The following is a 21,672-nucleotide window of genomic DNA, read 5'->3' as shown; positions in this document are numbered from 1 at the left end:
AGTAGTCATGCTCCCTGTCCTCAAGGAACTTACAAATTAGCAGAGGAGAAAGACGCTAAAATAAATGACAGGTAGGAGGAAGCAATAGAATATAAAGATACGTACATAAATGCTATGGTGGAGGTATGTGAGTATTCAAGGCCTTAGGTGAATTATTTCTCCTGGTCATTATGAGAAAGCTAATGTGGAGGGAGTCTAACATATGCACTGCTCCTTATCCCAACTTGGAAGTTCCAGCACTTAAGGAACGATGCTAAATGCATCCTTTATTTTACGGGTTTCATTCCCTGTCCTCTGTGGATATGTTCTCACTGGACAGCAGATGAATTCGCTACAATCATAAATAAGCTCAATCAATCAATTAATCATATTTATTGAGCACTTATTGAGTATTTATTGTGCAGGGCAGTGAACTAACCTCTTGGGAGAATACAACACAGCAATGTAACAGACACATTCCCTGCCCACAACGAGCTTACAGTCTAGAGGACCTGGGCCATAGGACAGATGTTCTTTTTCCCCAGGGTTTTTTGCCATTGGTTTTTGCCAACTCTCCTGGGCCTCTGGATGTGCAGAGTTCATTAAACTGAAAACTTCCCACAACAAATCCCCTAACAAGTGACGTTTTTACAGAATCTAAAAGTCTTGAAATTTGAGTCTTGTGCAGTTGGTAAAGTCACAGACAGAAACTGAGCTATGGTTTGTTCTTCTCGCTAACTTCTCATCCCATTCCATTATGTGTTCTCTTTGGGCAGGTGAACATTGGCATTCTTGTTGCTGTAACCAGGGTCATCTCCAGAATAAGTGCAGACAACTATAAAGTGCACGGAGAAGCTAATGCTTTCAAGTAAGTCACCTGACACTGTATGTCCATTCTGCATCCTGGAGATGAGAGAAAATGTTGGATCTAAATGTCTAGTAAGCATCTAGAGTAACCAGTCTTCAACATCTTAGAGAAGCAGGGTGGCCAAGGGGATAGAGCCCGAGGCCAGGAAGTCAGAAGGACCTGGATTCTAGTTCCAGCTCTGCCACTTGTCTGCTGTGTGACCTTCATGAAGTCACTTAACTTCTCTATGTCTTGGTGAACGCATCTGTTAAATGGGGATTAAAACTGTGAACCCCATATGAGACAGGGACCATGTCTAACCTGATTAATTTGTATCCACCCCAGCACTTAGTATGGTGCTTGGCACATAGTAAGCGCTTAAGGAATGCCATTTTGACTATTATTATTATTATCATTATTATTGTGATCTCTGAGTCTATCAAAGGGGAGCTGAGGCCAAAATGGCTGCCACTGCTCACTCGATTGATTTTCATTTCCCAAGCCTCCAGCTTCCAAACAGAGGGAAACATTGCTGGCTCGTTCATTATGTTTTTCAATGGGTATTTGTTAAGTGCTTACTATGTGACTGGGGGAGATACAAGATAATCAGCTTGGAAACAGTCCTTGTCCCCCTCATGGGGCTCAGACTCTAAATCCCCATTTTACAGATGAGGTAACTGAGGCATAGAGAAGTTAGGTGATTTGCCCAAGGTCACATAGCAGACAAGAGGCGGAGCAGGGGTTAGAACCCAGGTCCTCTGACTCCCAGGCCTCTGCTCTTACCGCACTGCTTCTCATTATCCGTTCATTGTTGGGGAGGACCAGATGGTCACTAAAATGAGCACATTTTCATTAGGAGAGTGCTGCCTGGTTGCCACGTAAGCTTCAGAGACCTCATATTAATCAAGCAAAGTAAGCCTTTCTTCACAGGAAGGTTGGCTCTATAAATCTCCCTCGATCCATTTGCTGATTTAGCCTCGTCGAGCCCTCGGAGGCAAAGCAAGACAGACAGACCCCTTCCCTAAGACACTCCTCCACCTGAAGCTGTCAGGTACCGTGTGGTGACAGCTCCGATTCAGTCGAAGTGCAGATATAAGCTAAGAAAAAGCTAATGGATTTAAGGGTTTGCTTATGGCTCCTGAAGGATTATTTACACAGACACCAGGTCTTTATTTCATTTAGCTCTCTTGCCTACATTTGGTCAGCTACCCAGCCCTTGTCAGTTTGGGTCTATAAATGTGATCTCTTAGAAGGAAGGGAGTTTCACTTTGACTCAGTTTGTTCCATTATTCAGTACTGTGTCAAATCTGTTATAGGGTACTTAAGCCCTCTTCCAAGTGCTTAGTTCTCTCCCCTCTTCAAAGTCTTATTGAAGGCATATGTCCTCCAAAAGGCCTTCCCCTGACTAAGCCCTCCTTTCCTCTTCTCCCATTCCCTTCTGCACCTCCCCCCGGCCCCAACTTGCTCCCTTTATTCATCCCCCCTCCCAAGCAGCGTGGCTTAGTGGAAAGAGCATGGGCTTGAGAGTCAGAGTATGTGGGTTCTAATCCCAGCTCTACCACTCATCTGTTGTGTGACCTTGGGCAATTCACTAAACTTCTCTGTGCCTCAGTTACCTCACCTGTAAAATGGGGATTAAACAATGTGAGCCCCACAAGGGACTATCTGATTATCTGATTGAAGAACAGTGCTTGACACATAGTAAACGCTTAACAAATGCCATTATTATTATTATTATTATTATTTCCACTAAGCCATGCCGCTTCTCCACTAAGCCTTAGATCGTGAGCCTCCCCGAGGAACAAGGATTCCCTTAGACTATAAGTTCATGTGTAAGCACTTAGTACAGTGCTCTGCACATACTAAGCGCTCAAGAAATACGATTGAATTGTGGGCAAGGAATGTGTCTATTGTTCCATTGCAGTCTCTAAAGCACTTAGTACAGTGCTCTTTCAGAAAGCACTCAATAAATATGATTGACTGTTTAATTCCCACCTGTGTATTCTCTCTCTGTGCTTAGTAGAGTGGTTTGCACCCAGAAAGCGCTTAATACTACTAAGTCATCAATATTCCAAAGGGTCTGTGTGATCCATGACCCTTGCCTTCTGTAGTTTGTAGAGACCAGGGAGTCCTTGTTAGAGAGTTTCCCAAATCAGGCAGATTTTACTACAGCAAATCAGACTTTGTTGGCGCATACGTTCATTTTCAAGTTGAGGAACTGAGTTGGAGATTTTAAGTGCCAGTGACTTTCTGCTGTTTGCATAATTAAAGTTACTTTAGTTATGCAATATCTCATCTGAAGTGAAAGGAAAAACAGTAAATATGTCTGCAGAAAAATCTATAAGATAATTATTCTGTAATGAACTCAAAACTTGCAGAATGGCAAGCAGGGAGAAACTGGCTGGGCCCTTCTGACTTCTAGAACCAGCTGGTGGAGTGACATATGGTTGGTGAGAGCAGGAACAATGGAAGTTTTTCTTACGGATTTAGCAGGGGGAAAGTAAAAAAAAAAAAAGCTTAGGATAACAATAATAATGGAGGATTTGATAGTCCTTACTATATGGAAGCACTGGAATAAGCTCTGAGGTAGATACAAAAAAATCTTAGCAGGTAAAGTTCCTGTCTCAAATGGGGCCCAACTTCTAAGGGGAAGGGACAACAGGTATTTAATCCCCACTGTACAAGTGAGGAAACTGCAATAGAGAGGTTTCCTCTTTCCTCTAGGCCATGTTGCTTCTGGACTGATTGAGATGTCTCCCCCATCCTAAAAAAAACCCTCTCTCAACCCCACTTCCCCTTCCAGTTATCACTCTATCTCCTTACTACCCTTCCTTTCCAAGCTCCTAGAACGAGTCGTCTACACTCACTGCCTAGAATTCCTTAACTCCCATTCTCTCCCGGACGCCCTCCAATCTGGCTTGTCCCCTCCACTCTACCGAGACTGCTCTCTCAAAGGTGACCTATGACCTCCTGCTTGCCAAATCCGACGGCTCCTACTCTATACTAATCCTCCTTAACCTCTCAGCTGCCTTTGACACTGTCGACCATCCCCGTCTCCTCCACACCTTATCTTACCTTGGCTTCACGGACTCCGTCCTCTCCTGGTTCTCCTCTTATCTTTCTGGCCATTCATTCTCGGTCTCCTTCTCAGGCTCCTCCTCCCCCTCCCATCCTCTAACTGTAGGAGTTCTTCAAGGGTCAGTTCTTGGCCCTCTTCTGTTCTCCATCTACACTCACTCCCTCGGTGAACTCATTTGCTGTCACGGCTTCAACTATCATCTCTATGCAGAAGACACACAGATCTACATCTCTGCCCCTGTCCTCTCCCCCTCCCTTCAGGCTCGTATCTCCTCCTGCCTCCAGGATGTCTCTACCTGGATGTCTGCTCGCCACCTAAAACTCAACATGTCCAAAACTGAACTCATCTTCCCTCCCAAGCCCTGTCCTCTTCCTGACTTCCTTATCACTGTGGATGGTACGACCATCCTTCCTGTCTCTCAAGCCCTCAACCTTGGTGTCATCCTTGACTTGGCTCTCTCATTCACCCCACACATCCAATCTGTCACCAAGACCTGCCGGTCTCACCTTTATAATATCACCAAGATCTGCCCTTTCCTCTCCACCCAAACGGCTGTCTTACTGGTACAGGCTCTCATAATATCCCGGCTGGATTATTGTGTCAGCCTTCCCTCTGATCTCCCTTCCTCCTGTCTCTCCCCACTCCAGTCTATTCTTCATTCCTCTGCCCGGCTCATCTTCCTGCAGAAACGCTCTGGGCATGTCACTCCCCTTCTTAAAAACCTCCAGTGGTTGCCTGTCAACCTCCACACGAAACAAAAACTTCTCACTCTAGGCTTCAAGGCTCTCCATCATCTCGCCCCCTCCTACCTCTCCTTCCTTCTCTCTTTTTACTGCCCACCCCGTAGGCTCTGCTCCTCTGCCGCCCACCACCTCACCGTCCCTGTTCTCGGCTATCCCGCCATCGACCCCTGGCCCACATCCTCCCGCTGTCCTGGAATGCCCTCCCTCCTCACCTCTGCCAAACTAATTATCTTCCCCTCTTCAAAGCCCTACTGAGAGCTCACCTCCTCCAGGAGGCCTTCCCAGAGTGAGCTTCCCCTTTTCCCTATGCTCCCTCTGCTGCCTCTCTGCCCCCCTCCTTCACCTCCCCCAGCTAAGCCCCCTTTTCCCCCCCTTTCCCTCTGCCCCTCCCCCTCTCCCTTCCCCTCCCCCAGTACTATGCTCATCACTCCTTTGTATATATTTTTATTACCCTTTATCTTTTGTTAATGAGCTATACATCCCCTTGATTCTATTTATTGTTATTGTTTTTGTCTGTCTGTCTCCCCTGATTAGACTTTGAGCCTGTCAATGGGCAGGGATTGTCTCTATCTGTTGTTAAATTGTACATTCCAAGGGCTTAGTACAGTGCTCTGCACATAGTAAGCACTCAATAAATACTATTGAATGAATGAATCAATCAGTAGTATGAATTGAGCACTGACTGTGAAGAACAAAGTACTTAGTGTTTAGGAGAATACAATGGAACGAATAGCCATGATCTCTGCCCTCTAGGAGCTTACAGACCTAGTGATATTTCTACTGGTGTCCAGTGGAGGTAGCTTTGAAATGAGAAGGCAGTTATCCAAAAAACCGTGTTTCACAAGGATGCAAGAGACAGGTACCACCACTGACATTCCAAATAAACACCACAAAGACAAATGTACAGATATTAAGATGAACCCCTGGACAGTCAGTGAAGCAATCACAGAAGCTGCTGTCCACCCAGAGATGGACACATATATATATTACATGTACTAATTACATCGTGGCTCAGTGGACATAGTACAGGCTTTGGAGTCAGCGGTCATGGCTCCGCCATTTATTAGCCGTGTGACTTTGGGCAAGTCACTTCACTTCTCTGTGCCTCAGTTACCTCATCTGTAAAATGGGGATTAAGACTGTGAGCCTCACATGGGACAAACTGATTACTTTGAACCTCCCCATGCTAAGAACAGTGCTTGGCACATAATAAGCACTTAAATGCTATTATGATTATTATTAGGTGTCACTTTTAGAAGCATGCCTTGGGATGTTAGCAACAAATTATCCCTTGGGATTAACTAACCTTAGAGTATCACCACCTGAGTGGGGTTGAGGTCATGTAAGGGACCTGCATTTTGTCTAGAAAAGGGAGAGGTAGCATCTTTTCCTGTACCATCTACTATCATGCAGGTCATTTCTTCACCCCTCTCCTTACTTTCTATTTCCTTGTCCCCTTTATCAATCAGTGATATTTAGCAAGTGTTTAGTGTGTGCAGAGTACTGTACTAAATGCCTGACAGTACAGTACAACAGAGTTAGTGGACATGTTTCCTGACCACAAGAAGCTTACAGTCTAGAGGAGGATCTTAAGTCTAGAGCTTACAGTTTCCTTGCTTGTTCACACTCCAGAAACCCAAGAGTTCAGCCTCAGTCTAAGTTGCTCTGAAGCTGCTACATTCTACATTTCCTCTAGATTGTAAAATCCTTGTGGGTATGGAACATGTCAACCAGCTCTATGATGTTATATTCCCCCGAGTACTTATTCATTCATTCATTCAATCGTATTTATTGAGCGCTTACTGTGTGCAGAGCACTGTACTAGGTGCTTGGAAAGTATAATTTGGCAAAAGAGACAATCCCTACCCAAAGCTCAGCTCACATTAAGTGCTCAATAAATGCCATTGATTGATCAATTGATTGATTATAGACCTCAAGACTTTTTCCTTCCCTGAGCTGCTCACCGACATTTCCATAGGCTTGAGTCATTAGCTCTGTGTGTCTATAATTAGGATGCTCGCATGAGTTAAGACCTATTTGTCCCCCTTATTGTTTTTTGAGTACTAAAATGGCACCTCTGTAGTAATGCCTTGGCATTTCAGTGTTTGGTGTTAAGCTTCCTGCAGCCTAGGTCTCTGCGGCTCAGGTGAAACAAATCATGGATCATGAAGAGAAGAAGTACAGTGTGTCCTGATGGAAAGGGCCTGGGACTCAGAATCAGGAGATTAAGTTTCTAGAGCACCCATTCTGCCACTAGCCTGCCCAGGACCCTTGGGCAAGTCATCTAACTTCTCTGTGCCTCAGTTTCCTCATCCAAAAAAGGAGGATAAAATACCCACTCTCCCTCCCGCTTAGACTGCGAACCTGATGTGGGAGAGGATGATTATATTGTATCTGCCCTAGCACTTAGGACAGAGTTTGGTACACATTAAGCCCTAGAAAGGCCATTCAAAATGATGCTAGGCCCAGGGAATTTAGGACAACTCTTCCAGTCGGTCTGGATTTATCAAGCTCCATGCCTTTGCACTGGCTAATCGTAAAGTCTGAATCGCTTTAACTTTAGGTAATGTGAGCTGTTCTCGTTGAAAAGTTTTCAAGAGCCAGCAGTGCAGATTCACCTCCCACTTGTGGAAGCAATATTCTTAATCAATTTAGCTTGAGGGTGTAGGCGAGACCCGGGTTTGGACTGACGGATGACGAGGTGATGATTTACAGTGTGCCAACAGGTTAGCAGAGTGAAACAGTGACATGGAGCAAAATGGAAATCAGATCAAGGCAATAAATTCTGGCGCATTTTATAAAAGCTTCAGTCACCAAGAACGTCTGAGTACTTCTGGGGTCAACAGGTTCATTCAGTGTGGGAGAAATTGCTGAAGGTTACAATGTGCTTCATATGACTCCCTCCTTTAATAAAGGGCCTGCCAGGAAATCATCAGGAATCCACAGTTCTTTGACCACTGCTGTGGTGAAGTCTCAGGTGCTGTCTGAACGTTCAGTGGCAGGAGGCTGATTTTCAAAACTTTCTGAAAATCAATGCACCGATCAATGCATTATCTCCAAAGTTAAAGAATCATGTCTATTTACTTCACTGTACTCTCCCAATTGTTTAGTATAGTGCTCTGCACACAGGGAGCACTCAGAGAATACCATTGTCTGATTGATTGGTTGCCTGTGGTGTTAAGGGCTTACTATGTGCCAAGCAATGTAGTAAGTGTTGGGGAAGGTGCGGTATAAAGCAGATCAGACAAACTCCCAATCCTAGATGGGGCTTGCAGTCTAAGGTCAACAGAGAACTGCTATTTATTGCCCATTTTGCAGATGAGGGAACTGGGGCATGGAGAAGTTATAATTTACTTAAGTTTAAATTTTAGGCCGTTGGTGGAAAAGGGATTAGGACCCGTGTTTCCTGACATACGGGCCTGTATACTTTCTACTACGCCACACTGCTTCTCACAGAGGCCTGGTGGATAGAGCACAGGCCAGGAAGTCAGTAGGACCTGCGTTCTAATTCTGGCTCTGCCAGTTGTCTGTTGGGTGACTTTGACAAATGACAACTTCCCTGTGCCTCAGTTACCTCATCTGTAAAATGGGGATTGGTTGTGAGCCCAATGTGAGACATAGACTGGGTCCAACCTGATTAGCCTGTGTCTACCCCAGCATTTAGTACGGTGCCTGGTACATACTAAGCACTTAAATACCATAAAAAAAGAAAAAAAGCACTCAGGAAATATCAGATTGATTGGAATAATCGAAACACCAAAAATAACTGAGACCAATTGCCAAAGCCCTAATCCTAAATCCGAGGCCCCAAATCAATCCCTAAACTAATTCTAAATTGGAAGGGGATAGAAGGGTTTGACCCAAATTCTGTTGATGTTTGAACTTGGATTTCTGACTTCCAAGTATATGTTTGGCTATTCCTGGTCAGTAAGACTCTGGTATGCAAGGATTTGTCTAATGGTAGTTTTTATTTTCCGGGTACAGTCTGGCTCCACAAGCCCAGATGTAAATGCCCACTGTCCCAAGGGGTAATAATAATAATGTTGGTATTTGTTAAGCGCTTATTATGTGCAGAGCACTGTTCTAAGCGCTGGAGTAGATACAGGGTAATCAGGTTGTCCCATATGAGGCTCACAGTAATTGCAAGTGTTTGTATCAGGACAGTTGGACACCTGCAGGCCTACACCCTATTAATGGGGGGAAATGCTGAAAGTGAAGCCAACTTCAGAATCTGCCCCAGACTGTATTTTCATTTGCTAGGTTTGTCACATCAGAAGCTTCATTTCAAATATGTACTTTAATTTAGATATGTCCAGTGCAAATTTTCCACTTAGAAATACTTGTCACTGTAAGAGGTGCAGGTGCTTCTTTGGGGATGACATGTGTTTCTGAGTCACTGTGGTGGAATGGCTGCCAGTGTGTGACATTGTGACATCTGTGGAAGGTTAAGGGCTTGATAGAAAAAAAAAACCTGGAAGAGTCACATGTGGCCCCAGATAGTTCGGCAAGTGCAAACACTGGGAATGAGGGTTAATGGCAGGAAACGGAGAGGGAGAGAGACATTTCAAGCATGCCACCTGTTAAAATGAAAATTACTGAATGCAACAGGATTCTCAAAGAAAGCATTTTTAATGATGGACTATGCTGTGAAGTTCAACATTTGACCGACACCTGGGAAATCAGAGAGCTTGGGGTCTCACAGTAGCATTTCCCATATCCAACCAGAAGTCGAATTTCAGTTCTCTCTTCTCACTCCCTGGTTTCTGTCAGTTCTTTGAATGGCAAAGTCACCAGGATAATATAGTCTCACAAGATTCCTATGCACATTTATTTTTAAGATGGATGTGGCTTCTCTCCCAGGAATCTAAAATGAAACCCTCAGTCATCTTATATCGATGGCAATCTTTAGTGCACAGTCCACTCCAAATTTAATTACTTGAGTCACTCTTAATTGTGGGCGTAGAACATTTTAAATGATTTTTCAATTATGTGGCTAGACAAGAAGTGTTTATACTGTAAAACCGAAGTCTGAGCTTCCTTATCTCTTTGACTTCAGATTTGGGGCTCCCTTTGGCCTGGGACTCAATCAATCCATCAGTGGCATTGATAGAGAGCTTTCTATGTGTCAAACACAATAATAATCACTTGGTAGAGTACAATCAATCAATCAACCAGTGGTATTTATTGAGGGCTTGCTGAATGCATCACACTGAGCTAAGCACTCGGGAGAATACATTGCACCAAAGTTGGTAGACACATTCCCTGCCCATGACAAGCTTACAGTAGAGTGAGTAGACATGATCCATGCCCTCAAAGAGTTTACAAATCAGAGGGGAAGACAGACATTTAAATAAATATCATTAAATAAATTATATTCTCTCTAGGGTTGGATTAGCAAATGTGTAACTTTTGGTCTTTTGGAGAGATGAAGTTAGCCACTAGATGAATTCAGGAACTGACTCAAGAAAATAATTCCACATTCTTGACATTAGTCCACCCGAAATGCTAAACCAGCCATGTAAAAGTTATTTTTTTAGGGCCTGCAAGTTACAGTGTGATCATTCCCCACCTGGTCTACTAACCTCATTTCTAATTCCTATTTTCTGGTGTCTCACTTCCTGCTAAGACTGAAGAACTCTGGTCCCCACCTGGCTATCTTTTAGGTTTGTGTTTATTTTGCCTTGGTTTTTGGTGGAAACGGAGAGTCAGGATCATCCCTAGAGGGGCATGGGAGGGTCGGAACAAATTAGTTGGTTTGGGACTCTGGCAGGAATGAATCGGTTGCTGACTGGATAGCATTGCTTCTAGGCACAATCCACTGCAGTGGGAGGGTGGTTAAGAAGCAGAAGTCTTTGCCAGAAGGAGATGCGGGTCAGGGAGACCTTCTCCCAGCCCAACGGCTACTGATACCCCTGAGTTATGCAGTGGTGGTAATTCTAGCGGTGACTCTGACCCCCAGACTAGGAAGGGAAGTTGACCATACCATCAATCAATCACTAGTATTTATGAGCGCTTACTGTCTGCAGAGCACAGTACTAAGAACTTGGCAGAGAACTATGTGTGATCTCCCAAAAATCCTCGGCTCCTCTCCATTCCCTCCCTCCTCTTGCCCCTTCTTCAACTCTCCCATCCTTCCTTGAAGTATTTCAAGAGGAGATCTCCTGCTTTCTTTCAATTACTCCCTCCCTCCATCTGTGCATTTACCCCATCCATTCACACCTTATCAAAACACTTGCCCCCTCTTTTCTTCCCTCCCTGACCTCCATCTTCAGCTGTTCACTCTCCAATGGCTTCTTCCCTACTGCTTTCAGACATGCTCATGTTTCCCCATCCTAAAAAAACCCTCCCTTGATCCCATGGCTCTCTCCAGTTATCACCCCATCTTCCTCCTACCCTTCCTCGCCAAAATCCTCTCCTCGAGTGGCTTGTCTACACCTGTCGTCAGAAATTAATCCTCCAAATTGAATGTGTCCATTATGTTGTTATATTGTACTCTCCCAAACAGTATAGTAGTGCTTTGTACACAGTAAACACTCAGTGAATACAATTGACTGACTGACTGAATGACTCCTCCTCCAATCTAGCTTCCATTCCTTTCACTCCACAGAAATGTCCCTCTCAAAGGACACAAATGATTTTTCATCAAATCAGATGGCCTCTACTCTATCCTAATCCTCCTCGACCTTTCAACTACCTTTGACACTGTTGACCACCCCATTCTCATGGAAACATTATCCTACTTCAGCTTCACTGACAATGTCCTCTACTGGTTCTCCTATCTCTTTGAATGTTCATTCTCAGTCTGTTTGGTGGGCTCTTTTTCTGCCTCCCATTCTTTACCTGTGGGTATCCTTAAAGGTTCACTTTGGGGTCCCCTACTATTCTTCATCTTCACATACTCCCTTGGAGAACTCAATCACTCACATGGCTTCAACTACCACCTTTATGCAGATAATTCCCAAATGTACATCTCCAGCCCTGATCTCTCTCCTTCTCTGCAATCTCGTATTTCCTCCTGCTTTTCAAGACATCTCTACTTCATTCATTCATTAATATTTATTGAGTGATTACTGTGTGAAGAGCACTGTACTAAGCACTTGGAAAGTACAATTCAGCAATAGAGACAATCCCTACCCAACAACAGGTCCTGCTGTCACCTCAAACTTAACATGATCAAAACAGAACTTCTTATCTTCCCACCCAAACCTTTCTTATTTATAATATTGCTACTGATGCCTGTTTACTTGTTTTGATGTCTGTCTCGCCACTTCTAGACTATGAGCCCGTTGTGGGCAGGGACTGTCTCTGTTGCTGAACAGTACTTCCCAAGTGCTTAGTGTAGTGCTCTGCACACAGTAAACGCTAAATAAATATGATCGAATGAATGAATGAACTTTCCCATTACTGTAGATAGCACAAATAGAATTCCTGTCTCACAAGCCATATCACCATGGTGTTTTAATAATGTTGGTATTTGTTAAGCGCTTACTATGTGCAGAGCACTGTTCTAAGCGCTGGGGTAGACACAGGGTAATCAGGTTGTCCCACGTGAGGCTCACAGTTAATCCCCATTTTACAGATGAGGTAACTGAGGCACAGAGAAGTTGTGACTCGCCCACAGTCACATAGCTGACAAGTGGCAGAGCTGAGAGTCGAACCCATGACCTCTGACTCTGAAGCCCAGGCTCTTTCCACTGAGCCACGCTGCTTCCTTGACTCTCCCTGATTCAACCCTGATATTCAATCTATTCTTAAATCCTGTCGATTCCACCCCCGCAACATCTCTAAAATCCACCCTTACCTCTCCATCCAAACTGCTACCGCATTCATCCATGTACTTATCCGATTCCACTTTGATTATTGTATCATCCTCCTTGCAGACCTTCCTGCCTTCTCTCTCTCCCCACTCCAGTATCAACTGGATCATTTTTCCACTTTAAATGTTCAGGTCATGTTTCCCCACTCCTCAAGAACCTCCAGTGGTTGCCCATCCACTTCCACATCAAACACAAATTCCTTGTCATTACCTTTAAACAACTCAATCAACTTACCCCCTCCCAACTCACCTCCCAACTCTCCTACTACAAATCAGCCTGCACACCTAGCTCTTCTAATGCTCACCTAATCACTCAATCTCTTCTCTCTCAGTGACCGAAGACCTCCTCTCCCTAACACTCTGCCTCTGGCCTGGAACTCCCTCCCTTTACATATCTGACCAACAATTACTCTCTCCACCTTCAAAGCCTTATTGAAGGCACATCTCCTCCAAGAGGCCTTCCCCGAATAAGCTCTCATTTCCTCTTTTCCCACTCCCTTCTGCATCACCTTGCCTTTTTCCTTTATTCACCATCACCCTCTAAGACCCACAGCCCTTATGTACATATCTGTAATTCATTTATTTATTGATATTAATGTCCATCTCTGCCTCTAAGCTCATTGTGGGCAGGGAATGTGTCTGTCATATTGTCGTATTGTACTCTCCTGAGTACTTAATACTGTATCCTGCACACAATAAGAGCTCAGGAAATATGATTGATTGAACAATAGACACATTCTCAGCCCACAATGAGCTCACAATGTAGAGTATGAGTTCTTGGTCCAGAGGACTAAAGTGTGGCTTCTGGACCAGTTCCTCTGTATCTACCCATGAGTAGGTTGCTTTCTGGTAATAATAATGTTGGTATTTGTTAAGCGCTTACTATGTGCAGAGCACTGTTCTAAGCGCTGGGGTAGATACAGGGTAATCAGGCTGTCCCACGTGAGGCTCACAGTTAATCCCCATTTTACAGATGAGGTAACTGAGGCACAGAGAAGTTAAGTGACTTGCCCACAGTCACACAGCTGACAAGTGGCAGAGCCGGAAGTCGAACCCATGACCTCTGACACCAAAGCCCAGGCTCTTTCCACTGAGCCACGATTTTACTCCTTTGTGTTTTTGAGAAAAGTGTGCATATCTTGTGTCAGTCAGTCAGGCAATCGTATTTTTTGAGCACTTACTGTGTTCAGAGTACTGAACTAAGTGATTGGGAGAGTATAATATTACAATAAATGGAAACATTCCCCACCCATGATGAACTTACAGCCTAGAGGATGAGCTTACAGTTTAGAGGGTGAAGGGTGTGACGTCTTGTTGAGCAACAGGAAGTGTGTGTGTGTGCGTGTGTGCATAATTAAAATAATAATAATTATGGAACTTGTTAAGCACTTACCATGTGCCAAGCAATGTTCTAATCACTGGGATAGAAACAAGTTACTCAGGTTGGGCACAGTCCCTGTCCCATATGGAGCTCACACTCTGATCCCCATTTTACAGATGAGGTAACTGAGGCCCAGAGTAGTGAAGTGACTTGCCCAGGGTCACCCAGCAGACATGTGGTGGAGCCGGGATTAGAATCCAAGTCCTTCTGACTCCCAAGCCCATGCTCTCTCCACTAAGCCATATGTGTGTGTGTATGGATACAAGATGTAGAGCAGCCATGAATCAGTTGTGGCCACTACCCTGGGCATAGGGCTGGGATGATCAGGGACTGGGCTTTTCTGCCCCTGTCTGATATAACACTGGTACTACCAACCAGGTGCCTCTTTACCCAGCGATGGGGGTGTGGAAATTCTCAGACCTCCATGTGCAATTTGTAGCATCTGAAAGGGTGAACCTTGGCCGTGGAGACCCAGGGCAAAACTCCACAGTGAGGATTACAACTTCTTATGACCAGGCATTTGAGAGCTGGAATTGAGACCAGCTTCAGTGCTTGTAAAACTTTAGTGTCACTGAGTGGTTACTGTTCAGGAAATCACATTTTCCTGGATCACGTTTGGCCTTTTCTGTTTGTTCCCTCGCATCAGGTCAAAGAGAATCAAAAGTTGTTTTAGTCCTCTTCCTATTCGTGATCATCTTCATCACTGTCATATTTCAAAGAAGACTCCGTTGCCCGTGTGTGTTGGGCCTGAAAAGGTCAAAGCTGGGCCCACATCCCAGACACCATTGAGTGTGTCAAAACATTGAGCTTTGCCCTGGGCCTCCATGGCCAAGGTTCACTCTCTCAGGTGCTACAAACTGTACGTGAACAAACGTACATGTCCTTTATTGCGATTTATTGAATAGTAGGAGCAGGAGTCAGAGTAGCATTTAATAAATACTCACTTGGTTTACTGCACTGTACTAAGCTTTTGGAAACTACAAAATGATGAAGTGAGATGTTCCTTGCCCACAAGGAACTGACAGTCTAATGGAAGAGACAAACATAAAAATAACTGATACTGGAACAATCAAAATAAATTGTGCACTTCTTGGGTGCAGAGCATTTTTACTAGGCACGTGGGAAGTTACAGCAAAGTGATATTTGGCTGTCAAGTCTCAGGCTTTGATGCTTAGAGTTATTGCCTCATGGAATTTCCTCCCCATATTAGTGGAATATGATCATTTTCCTGTTTTGTTTCAAACAGTGTGGTTCTTAGAAAATGCAGCCTGCTGTTTTGCAAGGCTAAATTACAGTGATTTCAGTGTATATAAAGGAAACAGAATGAACGCTAGCGGGTGACTGCTAAAAGGCTGAGCTCTTGCTGTTTGTGCAAGAGTGGATGGTGACTTGAAATCAGATTCGGAGGTTCCGGCGTTTTTTCCCGTCTGTTCTATTCTGCATCATATTTCTCCTTCAGATGGAGTTCCATTAGCTCGTTCTACGTAAACTGCCAAGTTCAACTCGTACTGAATGCTTTCATACTGTCTCCTCTGAAATAGTCTGCTGGGTTGGAAAAATCAGTACCATTTATATAAAATCTCGACTTCATAAGCTAGTGAACCAGAAATGATAGCTATCACGACCAGCCAGGAAGAAAGCAATTACAGCATAATTAGAAAAAATTTTTTCAGCCTTTTAAAAATTATCTCCTTTGTTTCAGTATAGTCACTTTCTTGGTGCTGCAAAGTTCAAGATCCAGTCAATAAATGATGAAATTTCCTCATAGATTTCTCGAGCAAAACAGACCTTTTTCTCATCAGAGTGGTCTGAAATTAATCATAATAATCCAAATCTCCCAGAGAAGGGAATGTAAAGTATAATATTTCACTGTGACACCCAGTTTCCACATAATCTACCTCTGGGGCTATTAGTGGTGGCCATGACTTTCTTTTGTGAACTAAATCTGACAGCTTCAGGATTATGTGAAGAAGAAAACGCTTCAGAGACCTCCCATGGCTACCCATTTCCCTCCTCATCTAGCAGAAACTGCTACTCATTGGCTTCCACACTCACCACATCCTCTCTGCTTCTTGCATATCACTTCTCCTGCTACCTGCCAGAGTATGCTCTAGACTTCTCCACTAATTTTGTCATTCTTCTTCACTTTCAACTCTCCCTCTTTCAATTCCTTGCTCACACCCTTTCCTATATTTGAATTCCTTCCTCTTCCTTCCAATATGCCAGGCAACAGCTCTCCCCATTTTCAAAACCCTCATAAAAACATTCCCTCAAAAAGACATTTGCTGATTAATTTACCCCTCCTCAGGTCATACCAACACAACTGCCATCCTTTACACTTGTGTAGTTAAAGCAATCTGCAGGGCTCATGCTCTCTCTCTCTGCCTCTCAACACACACACACACACACAAATATACATATGTATATATACACACTACTTGTGTTTTTCCTCCCTTTGTATTTTCATCATCTCATCTATCAATCAACAAATTGATGATATTGCCCGAAGACCTTCTCTGTATGCTACTAAATTCTAATATCAGAGGAGCCAAAGACCTAATCTCTGTCCTTAAGGAGTTTATAATCTAATGGAGGAGAACAACAGAACTATAGTTCTACTTTGTTATATAATGTCCAATCAATCAATTAATGGCATTTATTGAGAGCTTACTGTGTACTGAGCACTTGAGAGAGTACCATACAATACAGTTGGTAGATATGATCCCCACCCTCAAGGAGCTTACAGTCTAGAGAGACAAATATTAAATCTAATTGTAGATAGTGAAAACAGTAGATCAATCAATCTTTTATTGGGTGCTTACTGTGTGCAGAGCACTGTACTATGTGCTTGGGAGAGTACAGTATAATAGAGTTGATATGTTCCCTGCCTACAAGAAGCTTACACTCTAGAGGAACGTAAGAATTTGTAAAATGGTGAGTATCAAAGTCCTAAAGGGTTACAGAACCAAGTATATAGGTGGTGCAGAAAGAAGGGTGAATAGTGTGAGAAGTTAGGGAAGACTTCTTGGAGGAGTTATAATTTTTGTAAATGCAGCATGTCTAGATTCAGATATATAAATTTATTGTGAGCAGGGAATGTTTCTACCAACTCTGTTATGCTGTACTCTCCCAAGGACTTAATACAGTGCTTGTACTCTCCTGAGGACTTCGTACAATGCTCTGCACACAGAAAGTGTTCAATAAACAGTATTGATTGATATAACTATATGAACCAATTCCATCCTCAGCAATGATATATATATATATATATATATATGTATATATTTGCACATATATGTATGTGTGTGTACATGTAATCAATTATTTATTTTGACTTCTTTATTTAGACATTATTTTATGTTGTCTCCCCTGTTGGAGTATGCACCCCTTATACAAATGGGACGTGTCACACCTTTGTTCTTTACTTACTAAGTAGAGTGCACCTCATCAAGTGGGTGCTCAATAAATACTATTATTATCACTAATACTACTAATCTTATCCTGTTGAGTCATCTCCCACCCATAGGCACTCTGTGGACACACAGCTCCCAGAATGCCCTACCTCCCCCTGCGATCGTGCTGGTAGTGTACTAATAATAATACTAATAATAAGAATAACTGAGGCATTTGTTAAGCATTACTATGTGCCAGGCACTGTTTTAAGCACTGGTGGAGATACAAGATAATCAGATTATCCCATGTGGGGCTCACAGTCTTAATCCCCATTTTACAGATGGAATAAATGAGACACAGAAAAGTTAAGTGACCTGCCCAGGGTCTTATAGCAGACAAGTGGTGGATCAGGATTAGAACCCTCGTCCTCTGACTCCCAAGTCTGTGTTCTTGCCACTAGGCCAAAATTCGAGTCTTACACAGCCCTGTCCCACATGAGGCTCACAGTCTCAATGTGAGGGGTAACAGGAAATCCTCATTTTACAGATTACTATTACTATTTCCACCATTATTCCTGCTAATACCGTAGACCAAGACATTTTTCAACCTGAGATATTTTGGTTTTAATATTATACTACTTAAAGGAATTTTTTACCATTATTATGATTATTCATAATAGAGATAATGATAATAATTAAGTGCTTACTTTGCACCAAACATTCCATTAAGTGCTAATAAAAGATAATCAGATTAGACACAGTCCCCCTCCTACATGGGGCTCACAGTCTAGGGAAGGAGGGAGAAAAGGTATTTACAGATGAGGAAAATGAGGCACAGAGAAATTGAGCGACTGACTTCTCATCACAAGGAATAAACTCTCCGATCAGAGGGTTATTACAAGATAACACTGGATGTTTTTGTTTTCTAATGGCAACTTTAAAATTCAATTTTATTACAAACTAGCTAGAAATACTCAAATAGCTTTGGCAATGAACTGCACGTTGTTTGGAGGGAATTTTGCTAGTAACACAGCAGTGGGTCCTCACCATTGGTTTAAAAACAATCAATCACCTTGCTCCCTCCTATTCATCTCGTTAGTCTTCTACTACAACCCAGCCTGCACACTTCACTCTTCTAATTCTCACCTTCTCACTGTACGTCAAGCTCATCTATTACACTGCCGACCTCTTACCCATGTCGTGCCTCTGGTCTGGAACACCCTCCCTCATATCCGACAGACAATTACTCTCCTCCGCTTCAAAACCTTACTGAAGGCACATCTTCTCCAAGTGGCCTTCCATGATTAAGCCCTTCTTTCCTCTTCTCCCACTCCTTTCTGCATCATCCTGACTTGCTCCTTTTATTCATCCCCGCTCCCAGCCGCACAGCACTTATGTACATATCTGTAGTTTATTTACTTACACTGAAGTCTGTCTCCCCCACTAGTCTGTAAGCTCACTGTGGGAGGGGAATGTGTCTGTTATACTGTTATACTGTACTCTTCCAAAGCATTTAGTACAGTGCTCTGCACACACTAAGTGCTCAGAATATCTACTTGATTGATTGATTGATAGGTAAGGATCTTTGAGTTAGAGAAGATTGGTCTGGTGTCTGGATTTCCCCCAGCAGCGCTCTGCAGTTCATGTCCAAGAGCAGAGGAAGGGGGCTGTGAAGGTGGTCCAGGGCTGCAAGAGGCCAGTATTGGATCGTCAGAGGGACACCGTGGCATCTTTGCTATTGGTCCTTGCCCCAGAGAGCGGTAGGCCTACAGATCTGAAATACCCTAAGCCAGATGGTGGAAGCCCCACTGACACTCTGCATGCACCTTCTGCTGGAAAGTTTAGAAGAACCAGGCACCCTGTAGGCATGCAATAAATTCCCTTTGCCTGGCTGACTGATTAAAGAGGAAAACAGAATTTATTGGACCATCCCGAAGGAGAAATCCTATGCCAGCCAATCCTGGCTCCTGCTCTGATTGCAGGGGGATAGACAATGACTGGGCCCTTACTGAATGTTAACCGAAGGTGCTGATGGAACAGGGAATGGGGGAGAAGGGGAAGGAGGTGGAGTTGCCAGTCATGTGCCACCCCTCAGGGCCCAACAGTGGCCCTGCCCTGTCGTTGCCAGACCTGAGCCATAGAAAATCTCAGCAGGAGCTGAGCAAGAACTTCCTGGGGAACCCTCAGTTATCCACAACTCTCAGAGAGGCATCTATCTGCTACCGGAAACCCTTGCTCATTACTTTGCAATTAAATTTCTGACCATCTTCCAAGATGTGTGAGGGTCTCACTGGGCGTGGCTGGTGTCAAATGGGGACAGAGAGCCTTGCGTATATAAAGACCATTTTCTAAGACAAGGGTATTGAGTGTTGGCGATTAGTGAGGGAAAAGAGGATTGCTTGCTGATGTCTGAAAACTAATTAAGCAATTGGCTCATTGAATGTGACAGAGCACAACTATTCTTTGGATCAGTTTGACTAAACACAAGGGAAAGACTCCTGAATAGATGAGAAAACACAGGAGTTCTAAACATGGGTGTTGGAAGTAATGAAAGATTACAGGGGCATACATCCCAGGCAGTGGATGACTGCTACTAATTTGTGAATGCCAGTAGGTCTATTATTAATTGGGCTGTAGCTTACAAGCGGCGGAGTGGGGGTTAGAACCCATGACCTCTGACTCCCAAGCCTGTGCTCGTTCTACTGGGCCATGCTGCTTCTCTAACAGAAGTGAAAGACACAAATGACAATATATTACCGTAATGTGGAAAAAAGAGGAAAAAAAGAACACATCTTCTTACTCGGGTGAATGTGAATACTTTCCTATTTAATACTCATGAAGCAGGGAATGCGACCTAATTTAAAAGTGTCTGAATTCAGTTACCAAGTCTTGACCAGAATGCTGTTTTTCCCTTTAGCAGTTGGCATCGACACTTTCATCCACAAAATGTCTTCTCTTTTTTAACACCGCAAATTGTGGCAGCTTTGGTATTTTGCCAAATGAAATTCTTCAAGCCTTTTTCAGATCAATTAGGGTGTTTAGGCATACTTTACCTGTATACATAACCAGCTAAAAGAAACTAAAAATAGGAAACTCAGTTGCATTTTACTACAAGAAAACAGGCACTATCTCCTACGTTGATGGGAATGGGATAGTGATACTCTGGATTTGAATACTGAGGCCTCCATTATCTCTTCTCTTTATTCAATTTGATTGTAAAGAGGAATAATGAATCCATAAAGCTATTGCTAATTTAATAATGATAATAATTGTGGTATTTAAGTACATGCTGATATCTATTAAGCAGAAGGGTTGGACACAGTTGGACACAGTCTGTGTCCCACAAGGCGCTCACAGTTCAAGTAGGAGGGAGAGCAGTTCTATTTTATAGAGAAGAAACTGAGGCACAGAGAAGTTAAATGACTTGCCCAAGGTCACACAGGTGGCAAGTGGCACAGATAGGATTAGAACCCAGATCCTTTGACTCCCAGGCCTATGTTCTTTCCACTAGTTCATGCTGCTTCTTAACTGATATATATGCTCTGAATTGTAGACTTTCTTCATTAGTAAGATTCAGAAAAGAATAATTGAATATTGGTAAAGAGTTCCGTTGATTACCGTTTTGTTAGGTATACCATTTATTAAGCATTTAATATTTTCAAAACACTTTCCTAAGCGCTGGAGTAGATAGAAGATAATCAGTTCACACACAGTCCCTGTCCTACACAGAGCTTGTGATCCAAGTACAGGAAGAAAGTGGAGAAATGTGGATATATAGTATGATAAGGATCAGTCGATCAAGAATCATTGCTGAAGGCATTTAATATGTGCATAACACTGTACTGAGGGCTTGGGAAATAATAATCATAATGATGGTATTTGTTGAGTGCTTTCTATTTGCAAAGCACTGTTCTAAGCACTGGGGGGGGGGGGGCGATACAAGGTGATCAGGTTGTCCCACATGGGGCTCACAGTCTTATTCCCCATTTTCCAGATGAGGTAACTGAGGCACAGAGAAGTTAAGTGATTTGCCCAAAGTCACACAGCTTACAAGTGGCGGCTTGGGGATTAGAACCCATGACCTCTGACTTCCAAGCCCGTGCTCTTTCCACTGGACCACACTGCTTCTCTAAAAGAAATGAAAGACACGAATGATAACATATTACTGTAAGTGACCGATTCAGTAGTCCAAAATAAAATGTTAAAATAAGCAGCTGAAACAGTACCCAGGGTATTTCTTTATTCTATATTTTGCCAATGCCTAGATGGCACTAAGTGGGTACAACTGCTATTATTATTGCACAAATTCTTCAGCTCTGCTGCCAGCAGTCGGTTAGAAAGCAGCGCAGCCTTTCCAATATGCCACGAGTTGGGAAAGGCCAACTCCTGCCTTCCTTCTGCTTCTGCAGACATAAGGAAGTGCACCTGTGCAGTG

The 21,672-nt window shown here is 43.4% G+C and overlaps 1 protein-coding gene across 2 annotated transcripts in view; it reads left to right on the top strand.

The window, feature by feature from the left end:
* The window catches only part of ADGRD1 (adhesion G protein-coupled receptor D1), a 367,284-nt gene that overhangs the window by 319,066 nt on the left and 26,546 nt on the right, over positions 1 to 21,672 (top strand). For both annotated transcript variants that reach the window (XM_029058449.2, XM_029058448.2), the window contains one exon: positions 756 to 847. In XM_029058449.2, the coding sequence (XP_028914282.1) occupies positions 756 to 847 (92 nt within the window). The remainder of the gene's footprint in view (positions 1 to 755; positions 848 to 21,672) is intronic.

Source organism: Ornithorhynchus anatinus, chromosome 2, assembly GCF_004115215.2.
Source record: "Ornithorhynchus anatinus isolate Pmale09 chromosome 2, mOrnAna1.pri.v4, whole genome shotgun sequence".
NCBI lineage: Eukaryota > Metazoa > Chordata > Mammalia > Monotremata > Ornithorhynchidae > Ornithorhynchus > Ornithorhynchus anatinus.
The sequence above is the reverse complement of the archived record's forward strand: the minus strand, read 5'-3'. Positions and strand labels throughout refer to the sequence as shown.